Source organism: Agrilus planipennis, unplaced genomic scaffold, assembly GCF_000699045.2.
Source record: "Agrilus planipennis isolate EAB-ADULT unplaced genomic scaffold, Apla_2.0 scaffold11, whole genome shotgun sequence".
Lineage (NCBI taxonomy): Eukaryota > Metazoa > Arthropoda > Insecta > Coleoptera > Buprestidae > Agrilus > Agrilus planipennis.
This window is the reverse complement of record NW_020440736.1, coordinates 480,851-502,917: the sequence shown is the minus strand read 5'-3', so window position 1 is coordinate 502,917 and position 22,067 is coordinate 480,851. Positions and strand designations below refer to the sequence as shown.

The 22,067-nt window shown below is 35.7% G+C and overlaps 2 protein-coding genes across 7 annotated transcripts; both read left to right on the top strand.

Annotated features, from left to right (window-relative positions):
- The first annotated feature begins 1,159 nt into the window (after positions 1 to 1,159).
- Positions 1,160 to 6,394, top strand: LOC108733773 (glycine receptor subunit alpha-4). Of its 2 annotated transcripts, none has more exons than XM_018465073.1 (8): positions 1,160 to 1,246; positions 1,694 to 1,943; positions 2,104 to 2,330; positions 3,016 to 3,098; positions 3,158 to 3,292; positions 4,947 to 5,123; positions 5,205 to 5,410; positions 6,239 to 6,394. In XM_018465073.1, exons 1-8 carry the CDS (start codon positions 1,185 to 1,187, stop codon positions 6,392 to 6,394), a joined length of 1,296 nt encoding a protein of 431 aa, XP_018320575.1. In that variant the 5' UTR covers positions 1,160 to 1,184. The 2 variants fall into 2 exon arrangements, with proteins under 2 accessions (XP_018320575.1, XP_018320573.1); XM_018465071.1 differs by having other exon boundaries at positions 6,236 to 6,394.
- A 1,762-nt stretch (positions 6,395 to 8,156) lies between these two features.
- On the top strand, positions 8,157 to 22,059 carry LOC108733828 (nuclear factor 1 X-type). 5 transcript variants are annotated; one of them, XM_018465151.2, is made up of 9 exons: positions 8,159 to 9,268; positions 13,160 to 13,315; positions 14,121 to 14,496; positions 15,344 to 15,412; positions 15,892 to 15,987; positions 16,048 to 16,206; positions 20,052 to 20,248; positions 20,652 to 20,996; positions 21,054 to 22,059. In XM_018465151.2, the coding sequence occupies exons 1-9, from the start codon at positions 9,188 to 9,190 to the stop codon at positions 21,474 to 21,476; spliced, it is 1,902 nt and encodes a 633-aa protein (XP_018320653.1). In that variant the 5' UTR covers positions 8,159 to 9,187; the 3' UTR covers positions 21,477 to 22,059. The 5 variants fall into 5 exon arrangements, with proteins under 5 accessions (XP_018320655.1, XP_018320652.1, XP_018320653.1 ...); XM_018465155.2 differs by having other exon boundaries at positions 20,652 to 21,000; positions 21,054 to 21,246; XM_018465150.2 differs by having other exon boundaries at positions 8,158 to 9,268; positions 20,652 to 22,059.
- The last annotated feature ends 8 nt before the right edge of the window (positions 22,060 to 22,067 follow it).

The following is a 22,067-nucleotide window of genomic DNA, read 5'->3' as shown; positions in this document are numbered from 1 at the left end:
ATTTTATTTTTTATCCTGAGATTCTAAAAACTTAATACTTTGGAACGCAGGACTATTGTTAAATGATCAAATAGTTAAACACATCACCTCTGTTAAATTTATTTTAATGTAACCCCCATTTTTAGTTAAGGTATATTTAAGCTACAGTTCTGCAAAATATTTACTGTAACACTCCACTTGAAAAGGTTACCAAAACAATTGTCGTGGTAAAAATAAAAAATTGTGAATATTACGAGTTCTATTATTTTTCATAAATTTATGAGAGTATATGTAGTTTTGTAGTTTAAGAAATAGATAAAATAAAAAACAAAAAAATAGGGTAATTTGTTTTTCTTTCTCAAACAGGCATAGTATGATATTAATATTTTCTCGTGGCTCATTGAACTGTTTAGTTTTCCATATGAAAATCATATTTAATTACATAAATGAATGTTGATTATTTTTTGGATGTCCAAATCCAAAATCATGACAATTAGAAGGGGTGGTAAAGTGGCCAAACATAAACCGTTTAGATTTGACGGGAGCGAGTTAAAGGTGGTCAAAAAGTTATACATATCTGGGAATCCCATTTAGTTCTCCGGGACTTTTCGGACAACTATGCTGCTGTGGCTTCATCATTTCGTAGAGACAAAAGTAGGGTAGCATCATCTTCATATAAAATCATAGAAGATGTGCAGGGATATGAATGTGAAGAATATTTAAAGTATAAACTACCCCTCCTACCAATAATTAGCATGCACGGAAATAAAGTTGTAAGAATAAGATACAATAATATGTCGTATATGTTTGGGATATAAACAAACTTTGTACAATTAGTAATTTAAGCGAGAAAGAAAATCTACAACGTGTATTCCATTCCTGTTTTATATTCCAACAACTAAGGAAAATGTATTTATTTGACAATATTAAATCTATCTTTTTTGGATGTTTGGAGTGTGTTTTTTCCGGGTTCGTATAAATTTACATAAATTCAATAAGTTCTCAGTTAGGGAGGTATAGTTATTAAACAGATTATATAGAACATGCGTTCTCAAGGCTGGTTACTCAGTGATTGTATTGTATGACACAGTAAGCCTATTATATTGTAATTTAATTACATGTTAATGTAGAGGAAGTTATAGTTAGTATGACCGAGGGACGACAGAGGGCTATTTCTATGTCAACCCTTAAAAAATCATATCACGATGAAAGTTTGCTTTTTATTTATTTTCCTTTCAATATCAAATGTCATGAGCGCTCATACATTGTAAGTATATTCGTCTTTAATTTTAGGTAGTTTGCGATAATTAATTTTTCCTTTTTTTTTTGGGATAAGATAAATTAACATTTGCAACATTTATTTTTGTTTTAATTACTTAATTTTTAGGGGTCAAAATTACTTTATACGTGCAGTCGTTTTTCAAATTCTTAAAGATTTTCTTTTTTTTTTTTCTCTCGAAAATTATTTTATAAATGATAAGGTTTCAATTTATTAAGGCTGCCATTTTTAATGTTATTAGCGCACCTGATGGTAAAATATCGGAGAAATCGAATTTAAAGACTTAATTATTGTTATATTCCTTATTAGTACAACAAGTTGTTTTTTTTTAGACACATATTCTTCAAGTGGTCGCAATTTGTACATTATTCCTTTTTATAGTTGTATGTTGTGGTTTACGTTTACATAACGAATGAAAATGATTTTTCTTTGCAGAACCCATAATTATAATTCAAGCTACAGTTATCGAGAGAAATCTAAAGATAAACAAAACAATAGAGATAGAGATAGAGACAGAGATCGCGAATACGTCTTTGAGGAGACCAGTCTATCACTGAGAGATATTCTCCCGATAAAGCCAAAACAATATGATAAAAACCGAGCCCCTAAACTACAGGGACAACCCACAATTGTCTATTTTCATGTAACAGTTCTATCATTAGATTCTATCAACGAAGAATCAATGGCAAGTGGTAAACTATTATACATACTTTAGTTAGATGTTCAGATTTAAAATAGAGTGAAATAAAAAGACGAATAAAAGAGATATTAAAAGTAAAATTAATGAGAGAATAATGGAGGTTTTTCTCATTATGTTTCGCGAAGTGATGGCCTTAATTTTCCAGACTTATGTCACTGACATATTTCTTGCACAAAGTTGGAGAGATCCTCGACTTAGACTTCCAGAAAATATGAGCGAAGAATACAGAATATTAGACGTAGAATGGCTGCACAATATATGGCGTCCAGATTGTTTCTTTAAGAATGCCAAAAGTGTGACGTTTCATGAAATGAGCATTCCCAACCATTACCTTTGGCTTTACCACGACAAAACGCTTTTATACATGTCCAAGTAAGAAACGGTAAATTAGATTTCAAATACTGACGATTAGACGAGAAACTTTGCTTTTACAACGAAGTTTCTTATCAATTTCTTTTTATTCCTTAACTTTTTTTACCGAAATTTCCTTATATTTCCCCAGAGATAGAGAAAAAGTGATGTTTAAAAAAATTTATTTGACGCAAAAAAAGGAAAACCTTACAAGTATTTAACGAAAGAACAAAAAGAATTCATAAAAATTTCCTTTTCCCTAAGTCGATTCTAAATTTCAATTTCCCTAAGTCTGGCAAAAAGCGAATGTGTTAGTGGACATCTCTTTCCCTCTTACGTACTGCTTACAGAAGGGAAGGGAGAAAGCGGAGAGAGAATATATCCTAAAATTACAAAATCCCAAAAATTGCGCGATAGGAGTGTGATGTCGAAACTGTCCGCGATGCGCTGATGAGATCCAACAAGATCGAAATCGCGATCCGCGTCTGGCAGTTTCGACAGAATACAGACCACTTCGAATTTCTTTCATCCTAAAATTACCTCGGAAATATCATGAACAGGCAGGACTTACTAATTGAATATGTTAGATAAATTTACAATTAAAACTTGAATTGTGTAAGAAACTTCGCTCCTACAGGGTGTCGCACGACACCGCACAGTTTGTTTGTTACTACAGTGTCTCTATTTTTGTTTTTAATATTTTTAGATTAACTTTAGTATTATCCTGTGCTATGAAATTCGAATCTTATCCTCACGATACTCAAGTGTGTTCAATGATGATTGAGAGCTGTAAGGTATCGTATTCTATCTAGAAAATTGTTTACGGCAAATTTCTTTTGTTTCCCTAGTATCGCACACCGATAACGATCTTGTTTTTATTTGGAACATGACCGATCCCTTGGTGGTAAATCCGGAAATAGAATTACCACAGTTAGATATTTCCAATAATTACACCACCGATTGCACCATAGAATATTCGACAGGTAATATGGGGCTTTAGTAAACTGTTTCTTAATGTAGTTAGCTTTTATACATACATACATACACACACACACACACGTATATATGTGTATGTCTATATTTACATTTGTATATGCATATATAAAGTGCGGTCAAGTTACTTCAATATAGGTAGATAATATATCAGTGACATCGATTTACAAGTCTTACACCTACAACTAATACGATTACTTTACAACACTTTAGCCACTTCCCAAGTACGTACAATATGGCAAAATGGATTATAAAAACGTTAATTAATAATTTCCATTTGATTTTTATCTAGAAATGATTATACTTTGAACTCTGTACTAAAAAGGGTACAAACGGTACCACTTGCTGTGGGGAAATTGGAATACTTCTTAGTCTTCCAATTTTTACTTATAAAACAGAATGAAATAACTTTTATGTGACTAATATAAACAAATTGCGTTATTATCACCAATTTGGCCTTTTATTGCAACGTTTTTATGTAAAACAGAATTAAAAAGAAAAATTTGAAGGATATCCTCAAATAAACACAAAAAAGTTAACAGAAGCATATTTTTAATAACAAAATACAGGGTGCTTCAAAAGCTCTAATTTTTTAGGAGTGACAAAATTTAAATAATATATTTTTGAAATTTCAAATAAGACAGAAATCGCGATTCGTCCGTCCTAAGACTGGTTGGACACGCACTTCCACTCTTTCCTATCCTGAGCTAATCTTCGCATTTCCCTAAACCTAGAACGTCCCACATCCTTAACTATTTGTGAACAGTAATCTAATCTACGTCTAGCTCTACTCCTCTTAACTCCTGTTTCTACCTGTAATATGTCTCTGACTAGCCCTTTATCCCTGAGAAGGTGTCCTACTTCCATGAAGACTTCTGCTTACTTATTCTTTCTAATACCTCTTCATTTCTAACCTTCTCCATCCACGATATCCTTATCAAACGCTTCTAACCTTTTCTTTTCCGCCGCGCCCATCGTCTATGTTTCGCATCCGTACAGCGCCGCGTTCCAAACATACACATTTAACAATCCTTCTCGAATTTCTAAATTAACCTTTTGCGAGCATTGAAAACGACTCGACCCTGCGCTATCCTCTGCTTTATATCCCTACTACTTCTTCCGTCCTGACTTAAATGACTTCCTAGATACCGAAAATCAGGCACTTCTTCTAATTTTTCGTCTCTTATTTTTATATTTGCTCTTTTTCCACTTTTCTACCAGTATTTTTGTTTTACTTTTATTTATGTTCATACAGTGCTGTTTTGTCAATAGAACTTCCATTTTACAATTACGTTTGGTAATTATTAAATTACTAGTAATCAAAGACTTAAAAACAACTGAAAATAGAAGAAAAGAATAGTAAAAAGAGAGGGTGTTATCACTTATATACACAAGTTAGAAGTCTTTTTCTATTTACATATTTATTTAGTTGGTATATGTATAGAATAATAATTATGTATTTATTTAAATAATGTTTTGGATTAGAGCTGACAGTGATAGCTCGCTGCGAGCGCGCCAACGAAACAAAAGTTTAACTTAACAAAAACTGTTGATCGTAATTTAAAACATAAAATTGTACTATGTATTTTACTTAAAAGAGCAGTTGTAAAATTATGAATTTTTCCGTTATGATTTGAATTAAAGGTAATTTTACTTGCTTGGCGGTCGTATTTACCCTGAGACGTCGTTTGGGCTATCATTTATTCCACACTTACATCCCATCAGCTCTTATCGTTGTCATGTCCTGGATATCGTTCTGGATCAAACCGGAAGCCATCCCGGCGAGAGTTACTCTCGGAGTAACTTCGCTTTTAACGTTGGGTATGTTAAAACGATATAGAAATGTTGCAAAATATCTTGTAGCGGCTTCAGTACAGATAAAGCAATTTATTGTTATTTAAGCTACACAAAACACCCAGTCTCAACAGTCACTGCCACCGGTGTCCTATGTTAAAGCGATTGATGTCTGGATGTCGAGTTGTTCAGTTTTTGTCTTTTTGTCTCTTATGGAGTTTGCAGTAGTTAATAACTACATGGGCCCCGTAGCTACCAAAGCAATGAAAGGCTATTCCGATGAAGATATTAACTCTGACATTAACGACTTTAAGGTAAATAACTAAATTATTTAATTAATGTAAGAGGCCTTTGATGGTCGGGGTTAAGGATTCGTTTTCATCCGATGAAGTTGTTTATGTGACGTTTCGTCAGCTGCTGTGGTTGGTATTTTACACCCTTGCTAGGATCTTTGGAGCCTACCAATAGCAGCAGTTTCTAAAACGTCGAAAAACTAAGCAGAACAAATCTTTGACCACAAACATCAAGCCCGAACATCGAGGCTTCTTCAGATAATGCCTGCTGTAAAGGACTTAAAAGCGATAAGCCACTAGAATCAAAGACACGGGTTAATATCTGCTAAAATTCGTCGTCACGCGCTTTTTCCAATTGTCTTAATGCATCAAAACGCCTAGATGTATTCAATATTATTAAATAGACCTTTTTACACCATTTTTGACGACCTGAAATTGCACGAAAAGAAATTATTCAAGTGTTTTCAAATGAGTGTGTCAATATTCAATGAACTGAATTGAATATCTACCGCTGCTATAATTCGAAAATTTCACACCAGTACTGAGATTAATAATAATAGTCTGAATTTTTATTGACCAAAGATGGGATTTGACTTGAACGATTGATTAAAAGTGGCGAAGTGTTTTACAACGACTCCTTGTGACCGCTTCCAGTGTGCGAATGGCTTGTATTGGCGTGATGGAAATTCCAAATGAAAAATATGTACAAAACAGTTTCCACACTTCATTTAAACATGCACTTAACAGTTGTTGGTGAACTCTTCATTATATATTAGTGTGGAGGTTGTTTTGTCTATTTGTTTTCAACTATTATTAGCTAAGTTGCTTGTACATTTATTTTTTAAGCAGCAAGATATAGATAGACCACGTTTCGGAAGTCAGCCCCAATATGACACTTTTTGCCATGGAAGAAGTACAGCTATATGTATAGACCAATTTTCTAGGTTCTTCTTCCCATTTTCATTCTTTATTTTGAACGTTGTATACTGGTCAACATTCTTGTAACTACTAGAAAGTATACTACTTTGTATAGCACAATTTCTAATAATTATACTTTAAATTATTTATTGCTGATGACGATAGTGATTATGATAATAAATTCAATGATTCTTTGTGAATTTTATTTCTATTTTATTTACTACCTATTTACTATATATTAATAAGGATAAATCAGTTTTCTTTTTCCAATTTATTTTTCTTTCTTTAAAATCAGATAAATATAAACCCATGGTTAGCGATAATTATCTATATTTATCCTAATGCAAGGCCACTAATATATTTGCAGAACCAGAGTAAGATTTTGAAATAATTAATTTGGAGAGAACATTCTGCCCCTAAGGGCGGAAAATTAGGGGATGACTCCCGTTTTTAACTTTTTTTAGTTTAAGTTTGTACATATAGACGAAGTATACCTATTGAAGTCGGTTTTTCTACGTAAGTATACTCCAATTATGCCTTTTGATATATGTATATTGTCGTACGAATAATAACGTAACGTCTTTGAGAAACTGTTCCTTGAATAGACACATGCATATCCCAGTTTATTTATACAGTTGACCAGGTGTCGTGCAGGCAGATTGATTCTAAAAGTGGCATCCCGTGGAAATAGGAATTAAAGGCTGATCGTAACGGATTTTGTTGCGACATTTCTCGACTTCCTCAAATGACCGGCCAGATTTCTAACTCACAACTACACTTTTTACTTATTTTATACGCCAAGAAAATCACAATTTCCACCACCTTTCTTTAAACTAGTCGCGGTCATACATAATTTACGACGAAACAATTCGCTTTGTAAATGACTTTTACTTGGTTGAAATTCAGTTTTATGAAATTTTTAAATAATTTACATTCCCAACAATTGTTTCAGTAATTGGGAAATCTTAAGATTCGCAGACCGAATTTCATAGCATTTTGGTCGAATCGTATCATATTTTTGAGAAATTGCTTTAATGTATCAAGAAAATCAGAATTATAACTATGAATTTTCCGATTTCTTGTATGACTAAGTAAGTAACACTAAATCAGTTGAAACGCTTGGCTTATTCCGAATTTTCATAGTACTTTGGTCGAATCATATCATTGTCCTAATGAATCAAGAAAATCAGAATTGTAATTATTCATTTCCCTAAAAAAGGTCGTCAGTACTAAGACTGGTTGGACACGCACCTCCACTTTTTTCCAATCCTGAGTTAATTTTCGCATTTCACAAAAACAAGAACATCCCACATCTTTAACTATTTATGAACAGTAATCTAATCTAGGTCCACCTCACTCCTCTTAATTTCTGTTTCTGCTTCTAATATGTATCTAACTAACCCTTCATGTTCGAGAAGGTATCCTACCAACCTGTTTCGGTTGGTCGAATCATATCGTATTTTACGTAAATTGTCTTAACGTATGAAGAAAAATCAGAATTACAATTAGGTTTTTAACTTTACGCATTATGTGAGTATGTAAATCTAATAAGGCTTATACCTTTTTCTTAAGAACAAGAAAATAGAACCAACTGAATCGAACGAACAGGATTCACGAATCATTAAGATTCGTTAAAAGTTTTTGGTGGGTTTTGTAGCGTTTTGAAAAATTTTTCGACGAAATAAAAATTGCAATGGATGTGTTGATGCGGTGATGCGTGTATGTGATAATAACGGAAAGAAGGTTCAGAGTTTAGTTTCCAACGATCGTTATTAGGTGGCGGCGCGATTGCGAGCCGTCGCTATGCCGGCGTCTGGTAGCGAGCGTCGGCGTCGTTCTGTCCGACGCGTCGCGTCTCTGTCGCCGGCTCGTGTAGCGCGGTGTTACAGTCTCCGAGTCTAGCGAGAGCGCGCCATGGGCAACTTCTCTTTATCATCGATAATAAAATCGCATTTGAATTGGTTCTCGCTATCTGCCATTGTACCATTTCCATTTCCATTTCCATCACGAAATAGTAAAGCCGCACAAACAGCAGGAGGTGAACCAGCAAACGGTTAATAAAACCTACGCTATCCCATTGCTAAACCTGTGATGATGAGACTGACTTGAAAGTTGGAGAGCCCAGCCAGCAGTAAATTTGTATATTGAGTGAGTGTGTGCGTGCATTGTAAAATTGGCGTATGCGTGTGCGATGTACGACGCGGCGTCACTCTATATATAAACACAGCGTCGGAGCTGTCGTTTTTATTTATAGTCGTTGGTCGGTCGGTTGGGACGCGCGCATCTGATTCAACTATTAGACGTCGCTGTCGTGGTCGTCGTCGGTCGGCGTCGTTTTCGCCGCCGTCCGCCGTTTTCGCCGTGTGTAGTAGTAGGCATGTGATGGACGAGGGTTTTCGGCGTCGTCGTGGTCCTCGTATGTCGTGGTGAGCGTCAAGAGCCCCCCTCGTTCCGTAATATATAATAACTTGCGTGCCGTTTCCCGACATAGGCGTCGATTTATCGTGTCATCGAATATCTCTCTGTTAAGTGATTTGACTATTAATACAGCAAAAAGACGAAGAAGAGGGGAAATTCGGAAAGATTTAGGAGAGATAGAAATAGATTGGATAGGGAAAAAGGAAAAGGAAATAAAAAGGTATCGGGTGGTATCGACGACGTAGTGACTGCAGTGCGCATTAGTGCGAGGAATAGATCGATGAAGGACACGTTGTTGTCGCTCTTGTTTGGTGTTGTGGTGTTGAAGAGGAGCAGGACGCGGAGGAGGAGTTACGGGAGCGCCGAAGGGCGCCGTTGGTGATGGGAAGAGACGCGCGTTTCGGCGGCGTCCTCTTCTTCTTCTTCTTCTTGTTGGTGGTCTTAGGCCGGTGACCCTGAGGAATGTTTATCCCGGACTCGTTGCGCAGCTGCATGGTGGAGCCCGATGTGTCCTCGTACCTGCAGATGCCGTCCTCGGGACAGGTGCCTACCCGCTGCTACCCTACCCACTCCCCCCGCGGCGTGATATGTAATTAACATGATTAACCTCCTCAGTGTTCTGTCTTGGCCGTGCGGGGGTGACGGATGCCCCTCAGGCAGCGTCCAACCCTTGCTTTTCCCGGCCCTCGATGTTCTTAATTAACTTTTTTCAATTTTCGTTTTTACTTGGTTTTTACTTTCTTGTTAAGTATCTTATGAAATGTTTTTTATGGTGTTCTCGTTATTCTATCTATTTCTATTTGTTTTTCTATTATCATCAGTAGGTACTATTCTATAAGTATTATTATTATTATTATTATTATTGCACAGCCGTACCTGTTTTGTTGTGATGTTGCTGTTTGCTATTGCTGCTCGGCTCTTCGTGTATTTTCCTTGCTAGCGGCTAAAAATATCTGGATATAAATAAATCGGAATTTTAAAGCAAATATCCAACAGCTATGCCGCTCGACACACGCACTACACACGCTCAGGATAACTATTGTACCTATTACACCTTCAACCACTATTACCACATTCTTATTTCTTTTAAATTTTACACGAAACATCCTAAATACATATATATATTTACATTTCTTCATCTTTTATACATAAGTATCAATCTTCTTTCAAATCCTTAGGAATCATTAGTTATTATCCTTTCGAATCCAGAATAAAATTTTTAGAAAAGGGAAAAATCGACCACTTTCTTCGTAAACATGTTGTAAACAACCCCCACGCAAGAAAAGCATTATAATATAATTCATATATATATGTATATACTTTTTCCCAACTTCGTTGTGTTAGTATCGATCAAACGAAATCCTTTGGAAAATGAGTTCGGCTTTTCCAATCAACAAAGTTTTGCTATCATGACAAACGGAATTTTTTTTTTTTACATTTTCAAATCAATGTGTAACAGATGAAAATTGTCACAATTTTAAAATAAAAGCGACTCGAAACATTTTGCCTTGATGTTGAAAGGTATATTTTCATATATTATATAAATCAAGCGACTATTTATGTTTTTACCTAGAGAGTTAAAATTAGAACATAAAATAGAATCTCAGTACCAAACATTTCATAAGAATTTAAATTCAATCCTGTTTCACCAAGGAATCGGCCAATGTTTGGTATTAACTAGTAAAAAAGGATAATTATAAGTACACAAGTTTGAATGTCAAACGTATCCTGTGTCTGGCGCCTTCGCCAAATTTTAATTACAAAATAATTATATGATTTCTAGTGAAAATTTAAAAACAATAAACCAGACATTAAAGTACTCACATAGTTTATTAATCTTCAGGGGAACGAATGAATTTTCAAAATCGTTCTTCAATTTAGCTCTACTATCTGTTGTATCCGTTACCTATACGTTATTGCTTTATACTGCAAAGTTTATTTTGAACGTTTTTGCCAAGCAAAATATTTTCGAAACCAACAAAACAGTGTTAATACGATAATCGCAACAAGTTTAATGGCCAATAATTACTTACGATTACTCTTTTACACGTAATATAGTTTATGTAACTACTGCAGGATGAGATTTGAATTTGGTCTTCCTTCAGTTGTTTGAAAATAATTTACCTTTCAATTTCAATGTAAATTGTATCTAAGAATACAAATCGACTAATCAGGGGTGATTTTATTATCCAAACTTCACAACGAAGAGTGACTTTAGAGACACCTTTGTAACTTCTGACGTCGAGTGGAAAATTTAAAGAAAAAATTTTCACGAGCTGGTGTATTTAAAAAAAATTGGTAGAACAGAGCAGGGTTCCGTATTACAATGCAGTGCTGAGGATAATTTTTTTTTTTTTTTTGATGTTAGCCCCATTGAAATGCGCCGTACTTAATCGGTGTATTGTCGACAGTTTGTTTATGTGATGCAGTTGCTGTAGTGCATGCAAAGAGATACGTGATAGGGGGCCGATATAGCAATGGCCTCAGTCGCGAATGAAAACGGTGTTGCCAACTTATAAATGGGATTCATCCTCAAAAAAAAAAAAATTAAGCAAAATATGATTCCCAAAATCAGCAAACGTCTATGACCTTAAAATCTCTTTAGTAATATCAGACATTTTCTGTTCATGATCTTTTTTGGAATGAAGAAACATTAAAGTTTTCGAAAATACTACAAAAGGCGCACTAAACGCCATCTCTAGCACGATGCTACATTTTAGGATTACGTATGCTCCAACGAGGTCCACTTGTGTGGATATCAACTTGCTGAAAACGTTTTTGGAGCATACGTAATCCTAAAATGTAGCATCGTGCTACAGATGGCGTTTACCGCGCCATTTGTAGTATTTTCTAAAACCCGCAGTTAAGACAGCAGGTAAAAGTTGGTCTGTGTTCTGTCGTAGCTGCCTGTGACGCGCTGATGAGATCCAAAAAGATCGAAATCGCGATCCGCTTCTGGCAGTTTCGACAGAATACAGACCACTTCCAATTATTTCATTAAAGTTTTCGATGACTCAGACAGAAATGGAAATTCCGTAATGAGAATGCTGATTCGGTGTTATCATTTTTTTTAGTCTTTGCGTAGTCTGCATTGTTAAGTAGATGTTTAATTGGGGGTGAAATACCGAAATTGGCAACGCTGCTGGAGACTTGCATTGCAGCCCGTTCATTGTCCATATTCTTTCATCACGTCCCATCAGCTAAGCCCCTTCTCCTACCCTTTCTTAACTTTTACCGGATTAACATATTTTACCGTCTCTTTATGTCTTTTATTTTTCTGTGTTATGGCACTTGCAATATGCTTCGCAAACGCCATATCAAGAATACCAAATATCTGCATATGATGCATTCAACTTTGTACTTACTTGTTCTGTATATGCGATGTAGGTAAGTATTTTCGAGCAAGTACCTATCTCATATGAGTTTTTGAAGAAACTGATGACATAACATAAATATTATACCTATTGCATTAAGTATCTTCCATCTTTTGATAACTATTGTATACAGCGAATTCAACTCTCATTTTTATCATTTTTGATGGTATGTATGTACATTTTTTTTTTGTAATTTTGGTGCAGACAAGATAGGATGTTTTGATATTCTTTTACCATACGGTATTTGTTCATCAAGAACATCGCAATCTGGGCGAATACTACAAAACAAATCGTAATTTTGAAACTACTGAAAATGACGCTACATACGCATATAATAGACAGAATGGAATAAGATAACCAATGAAAATTTTAAAAACGTTTTTTAATTATGGATCCATGCCAAACTATTATTTACTGAAAAGCTTTTTTGATCTTTATTATTACGACCGTTGTTAGATATATGTGTATTTTCGTGATAGGTTTGTTCTTGTTCAAAACTAAAATATGTTCTGTCCGATTGACTTCATTAATAGAAGCACATCTTGACTAAAATTAGTGGATTACGTATGACGTTTCTAACTGTACATTCTATTTTATAAACTGATTACCTGTAGGTACTTCGACTGGAAAATCTAACGGAGCAAAATATGATTTTTCTAAATGCTGTACTAAAAAAAGTCGTAATTAATTATGTCGTAGTTACGAGGTAGTTTACGGAAATGCTCATATTATATAGGTATATTAAGTTTAGAAAATTAAATGATACTACGCATTTTCAACGAACAAATAAAACTAAAAATAAAATTCTATTCTCAAACGTTAGAAAAGCACACAGAATTCGACTCGGTTCGAGGCTACATTATCTTAGATTCATTATATCGAATTAAAATATTCTTATAATAATAAATTATTAATTTCTAAGTCTAAGTTAATGAAATATTTGAGATAATTTTATGGGCGTTAGCGAAGCATATTTTGCATGTGCTTTTTTGTTGTATTGTTGAGTGTCGAAGTCAATATTTAATAAATTCCGAATGTTCTAACGCTGGTTTAACTGCAGGACGAGTTCCATCCTTTCATTGAGGCTTTACTACCTTTTGTTAAGTCATTCTCGTACACTTGGTTTAATCTACAAGCTGCAAAACGGAAATACTATAAAAAACATGAAAAACGAATGTCCTTAGAAGAGGAACGACAATGCAAGGATGCCCTTCAGGTAAGAAAACGATTGATATAGTTAGAGACCATCGGTATCATTCAGTATGTTTCGAGGTTGACTAAAGGAGTTGAAAACTACGTGCCCAATAAAGTAATAAAAATTTTTAAATTTTAGGTAGTTTTTTTATTCTCTATGATAACATATGTATGTCATATGACATGACTTTAGTGTTTTTCAATTATATCAAATCCCAAACGTAGAGGTCCAAAAAGGTCCTTGTTAGTATGATAATTTATTTTCTGGAAAAGGTCGTTCTCTAACAGAGGCCTATTTAAAGAAAAAAATATTAAAATAACATAGAGCTTATAGTTTTTATGAAAATTATCTTTATCCCACTAAAAATTCATGGAGAAATGCCAACTTCGGGTCAAGATGGGAAGACGTGGTGATGCGTGTCCAATCAGTTTTCTGGCTGAAGACTTTTGAGGATTACGGATGAATTAAATATTTACAAAATTATTAATACTTATTATAGAGTTTTTGGGCTAAAGCGATTAGAAAGAAGAATACGTGCTTTTGAATTTTACTTTTAGAAGTAGGGGAGGAACATGATAGTTTTGAACTTTATTTTTAGTAATAGCTCTAGCGGAAATATGATTTGAAAAAGATTTCCTTAAAAGTTTTCTGTAAATATTTAGGGATTACGAATCATTTAATTATTTGTGAGGATTCATGTTTGTACCATGCCAAATTTGAAATTTCTGCCTTAATATGAGTAATAACGGAACCTCCAAAGACAATTTTGAAATTATGGAAATTTCAAATGGTTAAAATTTCATCAACAACTTTTCGGTTGTTTTAGAACGAAAAGGCTGAAGTTAAACAAAAGTGGGCATCCAGATTGTTAGGTAAATTACGAAAAGACATAACCCAAGAGTGCAGAGAAGATTTCGTCCTAAGCATAACTGGGAAGAGGCCGGCGGTGTGCGTCCTCTCGAATCCCGATCAAAAGGGGAAAATGCGACGGATAGACTGCTTGAGACAAGCCGACAAAGTGTGGAGACTTGACCTCGTCATGGTTATCCTTTTCAAAGCGATCCCGTTGGAGAGCACGGACGGGGAGAGACTTGAAAAAAACCCAGAATGCTCTCAACCTGGATTGTGTGTGAATCCCTACCATATCAACGTCTCTGTTAGGGAACTGGATTTGTATTTGGCTAATTTCATCAACAGTCATGGTAAGTTTGTTTAGTTTATCTACATCCTTTTTGAAAATATAGAAAGTAAACTTTGTTACGCCATCGAGCACTTGTGTTATGTATGTACCTATAAGTAGAATATGATGCCAATGAACTTGTCAAATGTCCAGACGATTCCGACGTTGTGTCTTGAGAATTTGAAAACAATTGGAAGTACATCAAATTGTACGATTCATAAACTGTTGTTTTGGCTTGCGAATTATAAATTGTTTGTAGCATTCCTAAATATAACATTACGCATTTTTCACCTCACTAATTTTCCTAATTTAGTTATAAGTCATGTTTTCGACGTGAAAAGGACGGGTCCTAAAACCGATCCTTGCGGTACGCCCTCTTATCTAGCTGCGAAGTACAAGATTTAAAAAAATAATGTCGATATAGGCTAAACATTTTTTGAACGGTAGTTTATTAAGTTCCACTTGTCATTATTATTAAATGTTGGCATAAGAACTCCACTAGGTCACGGTCACTATGTTTTAAACAAAAAGATATAGATACGGAAAACGTCGAATTTCTAAATATTTATGCAACGGCGTTTACAAATAATACGTTGGAATTTTTAAATAGAACCGATGCCAACAGATGCCAGCCAGAAATCCACATGTGCTAAAGGTGGTTTACAATTGATAGTAAGAAAATAAAATAGTGGAAAAAGGCGTTCTTTTGATTCAATATTTTGTCGAGAAATCATAAAACGAATCGTAAAAAAAGGAGCATGCAGAAGCAGCCTTACTAAACTTGTTCCTTTAGGTGTCCCTACGCGCAATTATACACGTATACCTAAATGTATTTGCTATACAATATTGAGCCTGACTTTTCTTTACAGAAATACTGAGCGGTGTTAATTATAATAACAACAATAACACAAAAAAGGACGAAGAACGAAAAAATAAAGGTAATTTTAAGTGTTAATGTATCGTTTTGTTCAAACCTACTTCTATTTCGTATTAAGAAAACCTCAACAGTTTTTTACATCATAAACTCTTCCAAATCTTACCAAGTCATTATTAAAAAACAAAAAAAATCTAACCACCCATGCATAAACATTCGAAAATTGTATAATAATAAAACTAATAAGTACCATATAAAAATCGATGCCTGATATCTAAGGTCTTTAGTTGCTTTTCTTTGAGTTTACGATATAAATACCCCTGTTGCAGTAATTTATTACAGAACGAGTTCGACTTGGTAAGATTTGGTGTAATAGTAAAGACAATCGCCAGTGTTGTAAGCAATTAATAAATAGTCAGTGGGCCATTTTTTTGTCTATTTTTAAAGTTGCAGTCATAGTTAAAACGTAATGTTCTGTAATAAATTATATTGTTAATTCATCTGCATTGGAAGCACAATCAATAAAGTCCGTTTCTTTTGCAGGATATACGCATAATCCGTACAATGGGGTAGTTTGTAACGACATAATAATGGCAACAGGGGTATTTTCATCCAAAGAACTGTGGAGGTTATCGAAATGTAAGTTTTATTTCAATTCGAAAACTATTTTTTGTTTTTAATTGTTCTCCTTCATTTCAGCTTCAATTTTACAAGAAATGTCGGAACCACAACCCAATATAAATAGTGTGAAAGTAGAACATTCTGGTTATTACTGTAATAGTTATTCGGATCAAGGAGCAGCAGTTGCTACTGATCGTCCAACTTCTGTAGAAACTATGGTCGTTTCTGCTACATATTGTAAGTTATCACATATTTATCAATCATGTAATTTTTTCGAAATTCTAACAAACGTCTTAACATGTATCCCTACGGTACGTCGCTAGATCGAGAAAAATAAAAATAAAAGCAATTTATTCCGTTATTGCACGTCTATTTTTGATCACTGACGTTGGCAATACGTAGATACTACACGAACATGTCTTTTTATTTTGTTTCGAAAGTATAAATGTGCACTTTTATCAATTCAATTAAGCATTTAATTAAAACGGACTTCAATACTTTCTCTATACGTACAGTCTTAAAAAAAAACGAGAATCATCCCCTAATTTCCTATTTTTATAGGTGAAATATTTTGTTCAAATTTAACTGGGATCATTAAAATCGGTTCACAAACGGCGAAGAAATCGCGTATATAAAACCCTGTAATATACCCAAGAAAAATACAGTCGAGTTCAGGAAAAGTTGAGACAGCGACAGATATTCTTAAGAGATAATTATTGCGACACAACAGTGTCGTACCCAATGGGAAATACAGAAATGGTTTTTGTTAGCCTAAAAATAAAAATCGAAAATATCTCATCGTCAGCTGGCTTTTTACGTCACACCTCTTTTTTCTGTTTAGTTCAAGTCAAGGTGTCGTAGTATTCGGTGCCAATTTTTAATTTGCTGCCTTTTATTTTTCATTAAGACTTTATAAAACGACTTTGCGGCCCTACATAGAAATTACACATAGTTTTCTCGTCATTTCTTCATTTTAAGCATAGTTTTTCCGATCATATGTATCTGAAAATTCCACCTGCAGGGTCGGCAAGTAATTTTAGGTGGTGTCCGGATCGAGACCCAAGAAAAAACATTTTTTTCCAATTTTCTATTTTAATTCTCAGTCACAAAATGTCTGAATATTCTTGCTCTGATTAAAAAAGGTTTCAGAGGTTTTCAAAGTGAGATTCGATTTATTTTTTTGTTGCATTCGGATGCATGAAGCTTTTAACTGGATTGAAATAACATGCTGTGCCGGCCGGCCAGCTTGTTTCTTTGATAGGGGTAGCGCTGAAAGCTCAAACGTATTTTGTTGTCTGCAGAAGGATATTTTTTAAATGATTTATTTCAACAGTTTATACGTTCAAAAAACTTTTGACGGTCTAGTTTTCGACCTTCCGTTATCTGAACCAAGATCGGTTTGGACTAGAGACGCACTGGATAGTTACATGAATGCATGAACCATTAACCGTGGTGGTTAATGGTTCATGTCTTCGTTCTGGCAGTCTATCTATTAAATGCTCCCGTTAAAAAATTCGTTTAAACACTGAAGGTGTTTGCATCACGAAAATTCACCACCATACCGCGTTGTATTTTTCAAAAGATGATGCCACCCTTCGATGATTACATATGCTATATGTTCGGTTCTTAATTCGCCATTAGTGTATGTGAAACAAGGAAGTTTGCTGTGATGCATTCGTCAAAGATACGGCTTTGAATGTATGTACAAGAATAATAATTAGGTACATCGGGGACTGTGGTAACTAATTCGCTCATTCATTGTCTGGCACCTACGCAAAGAAATTATTTTTTCCAGATTCAAATGGGAAAACGTCCATTCAGTTTCTTGTTCGAACGGAAAATCTAAACGTGACATTAGATATTTATCGCGTTTAATCGAACGCAATTGTCGTTGATATTCATTCCGCTTGATCAATTACCTCTAGTGCAAGAAAGGACAGAAATGCATTTTAAAGTAGTTCCGTTACTGTTATTACCATTGTGAAAAACGAAAAGTGTTTTGCTATAATTTAATTTGAAAGCTTCTAAAAGTTTACAAACACCTTTAGGATTATTTAATAATTTTAGTTTCGATATTTCAAAAATTTGCAAATTTCTTTTGATATCGAGTCGTTACAGTATTTTGCCAATTATGTTAAATTCTGGTTGGTATTGATAGTAAGATGAAATAGAAAATAATAAAAAATCACAAGTGCGTAACATTATTTGTAGAGAATGCGAAGCAAAATCTATATTGGCCAAACAGGAAAGAATCTTATCGACTAGACTAAATGAACATGTAAAAGTAATAATAGTAGTTAATATTAGAATATAGTTCAACTTTAGGTGATAGTTTTATCCTAATATATAATCAGCCCAAAGTATAGAGATTGGGTCTTTTGGAAAAGAAAAGAAAAATCCAATAAACGCTAACAGGCCAAAATAATTAATTGAATTCTACGAGGGTGGATTGATAAGTTTCCGGCCTGACCAAGAAAAACAAGGTTTTTAAAAATTTTTTTTTTTTATTTCTCAACATAATCTCCTCCAAGGCTGATACATTTCTCATAGCGGTGTTCCAGTCTATTAATGCCATCTCTATAGACTGATTCGTCAAGCTCCTCAAAATAACCATTTACAGCTTCGATTACTTCTTCATTGTCCGCAAATCTCTTACCGCCAAGCCATTTTTTGAGATTAGGGAACAGAAAATAGTCACTCGGGGCTAGGTCTGGAGAGTAAGGAGGGTGCGGCATCAATTCAAACTTTAGATCGTTGATTTTAGCCGTCGCAACGATTGACGTGTGCGCTGGTGCGTTATCGTGATGAAACAAGATTTTTTTCTTCGCCAGATGAGGTCGTTTAATTTTCACCTCGTGGCTCAAACGTTGCAATAAGTCTGCGTAGTATTGACCAGTGATAGTATTACCCTTTGCAAGGTAATCAATGTATATAATACCTCTTGCATCCCAAAAAACAGTAGCCATAACCTTGTTCGCCGAAAAAATTGTTTTTGCCTTCTTTGGAGTTGGTTCCCCTGGTCCAATCCACTGTTTAGACTGTTCTTTGGTTTCAGGAGTGTAGTGGTGGACCCACGTTTCGTCAACGGTTACGAATCGACGCAAAAATTCGCTTGGATTACGCTTATACAATGACAAATTTGCGGTAGAAATGTTTTTTCGAATCAATTTTTGGTCGACTGTTAGCAAACGCGGCACCCATCTTGCACAGAGCTTTTCCATATGCAAATGTTGGTGCAAAATATGTTGCACACGTTCATATGACATCTTACAGGTCTCAGCTATCTCACGCACTTTCAATCTGCGGTCTCCCAGCACTATTTGATGAATTTTTTCGATCATATCTGGAGTTGTGACCTCAACGGGGCGTCCTGAGCGAGGCCCATCAGAGGTGCTCACACGACCCTTTTTAAACTCGGAAACCCACTGCTTAACGGTTGAATATGACGGGGAGGATGTCCCCAGTGTTGAGTCCATCTCTTTTTTAATTTCCTTCGGCGTTAACCCCTTCAAATAAAAGTATTTGATGACAGCACGATTTTCCTGCTTTTCCATTTTTACGAAAACCACAGAGGCGTCTTGTTCAGCGTGCTGTCAAACCTACACTAGCAAGGAGATCGGGCTGAAACTATAGCTACAAGCTATCCAAGGATGGTACTATAGAATGTCACCTCAAGGTAGGCCTAGTGGCGTCATCTCTTGGTTAGGCCGGAAACTTATCAATCCACCCTCGTATATTATAATGAATATTAAAAGCAATTCCGTCGTTTTAAGTATTTATTTATTATGATTATTATTAAAGGACCCCGCTAGATCATTACGGAAAATGAGCCTGTGTCGAACTATTTGAAACTTTGAGTTCTCGTAGTTCTTGACCTGTAGATTAAAAGTCTAAATGGGCGCTAAGTCGTAAAAATTGATTTTTTTGAGATATGGTTTCTTAAAGTTGCATTCTTCCGTAAGGATTTCTAATTATATCTACTGAATTTTTCGTAAGGTCCTAGCGCGGTCCTTTTAGTGTTACTGTAAGGTTGGCGTTAAAAAATGCTAAAAGGTTTATGAGGATGTAATTTTCCATTTCAGCAATGCCTCAAAATACAGCGTTAGTATCGACGAGTTCCCAAGTAGCGAGCCCTAGTACATTATTTTACCAGCATAGCCCTGACACTCATCAGCATCACCAAAATCAAGTGAAGTATCCCGAGAACGGTCATGACACGTTAACCGATTTCGTTACTTTCGTATGCCAAGAAACGGATAACAGTTCTCAGGGTGTACAAGTAAGTATTTAACATACATTTGCGCAGATTAGTTGATAATTCGGTCAACGTTTCGTTGTTATTTTAGACAAATGGCGTCTAACACTCGTGACATTTCTTTAACACCTATACAGATAACGTTTGCTGAACTTGGCACCCGCTTCACTATTCCATGCCAAAATTTTTCTTCTTTCTTCAAGAAATATTCTTAACGTGTACCACATTACTGTCGTCTCGTTATTTTCGTAAGAACATGTACAACACGGTAGCAATTTACTTTACATATTAATTATCGAATTCGTTTGGGATTTTCCCAATTTTGTCTTTTACGAGTTACGGAATTATTACGTCAATAGTTTTTAAAAAATATCGAAAGTTGAAGAACCAATCCGTAGATCAGGTCAACAGATAGATTTTGTTGCAGATGCAACCAAATATATCAAGGAGTCCGAAATCGCAGTATTTCCCTACGACAATGTTACCGCCGCCACCGTTGCCTCCGATGGCCCGACCAGTGGCGATAATCCGGTCGACGGGTGACGTGAACATGAGCGGCACGAACTCCCCTCCGGCCAGTATAACACCCCCCGGAAGCGAAGCGTCTCCGGCAAACGACGTGCCCGAGCTGAGCTCGTCTCCGCCGCTGAGCCCGGGCAACCAGGATCGAAGGAAATCGCCGAGTCAGCGTAACAGCTCGGTACCAACGAGCAGTCCTTATTCTCCGAGCCGGGATTACTCTTTCAACCACTTCCACGCCCAGCCGGGACATGTTGGTAGTGCTTGCGGGGAGATACGTGACGTAGGACCTAACTATACTCTGTTACAGCTCTTCAGTTACCCCACTATGAGCGGGATGTCTGGCGTTATCAGTCCTACCAACCTGAGCATGTACTCTCCCAACGTGAGTACATCGAGAGGCACTCCGCGTTCTAGCGCGATCCCGAGGTGGAGCACGCCCATGTTCACCCTCGATCAGGAGGATTTCGGTATGATTTCGCACCCGGTCGTATCGGGCTCGAACACTGAGCAGAATACCGTGATCCTAATGGACGAAGCGACTGCAGCCGCCGCTGCCGTGGCCGCAAGCGGTCCTACCGATCATGCAAGTCAGTGCTGTTCTAGTGCGAACCTAATGTGTGAAGCGGACCGTTTCTTTCAAGCTACTGTTCCCGACGACGGACTTGAAACGAGTCCGGCGGGAACGTCTCGGGAACAGGACTCGCTCTCGTCCCAGAGCAAGTCGCCGTGACTCGTTTATCCTCGAACCCCATAGATACGCTCGCATCTTCTTCTACGTCCTGTAATAATATTCTTCCTCAGCTCGTTTTCTTTTCAACAATAATTACAATCCGCGACAATTTTATGGCCTCATAGACGAACTGTCCAACGTACAAAAAAATAAAATGGCACTATGAACGAACTGAATACTTACTATCGACAATGCTCATAAAAAATATTCGAAATGTTCGTTGAAGCATCTCTATTTTATACTACATATTCTTCGTTAGTGTTATACGAGGAGGGGTTACTAATTACGATAACGGGATTATACTATACTATAACTATACTATACTGTACCATGACACCTGTACATATATTATGAAAATATTGTATAGGTATCTGTATCTACTATCACCACAACGACAACAAACTGCCTTACGATGATATTCTGCAGCTTTCTTGCCGATGTTTATGTGTAACGATTATGTTGAGTTATTTCATCATTTGCGTGTCTCGGTACGCATAGAGGCTGCTCAATTAGCGTAGACTGTAGACTAGTTTGTACAATTACTTACTTATTAATACCTATACTTAAAATAATATATGAATATATATATGT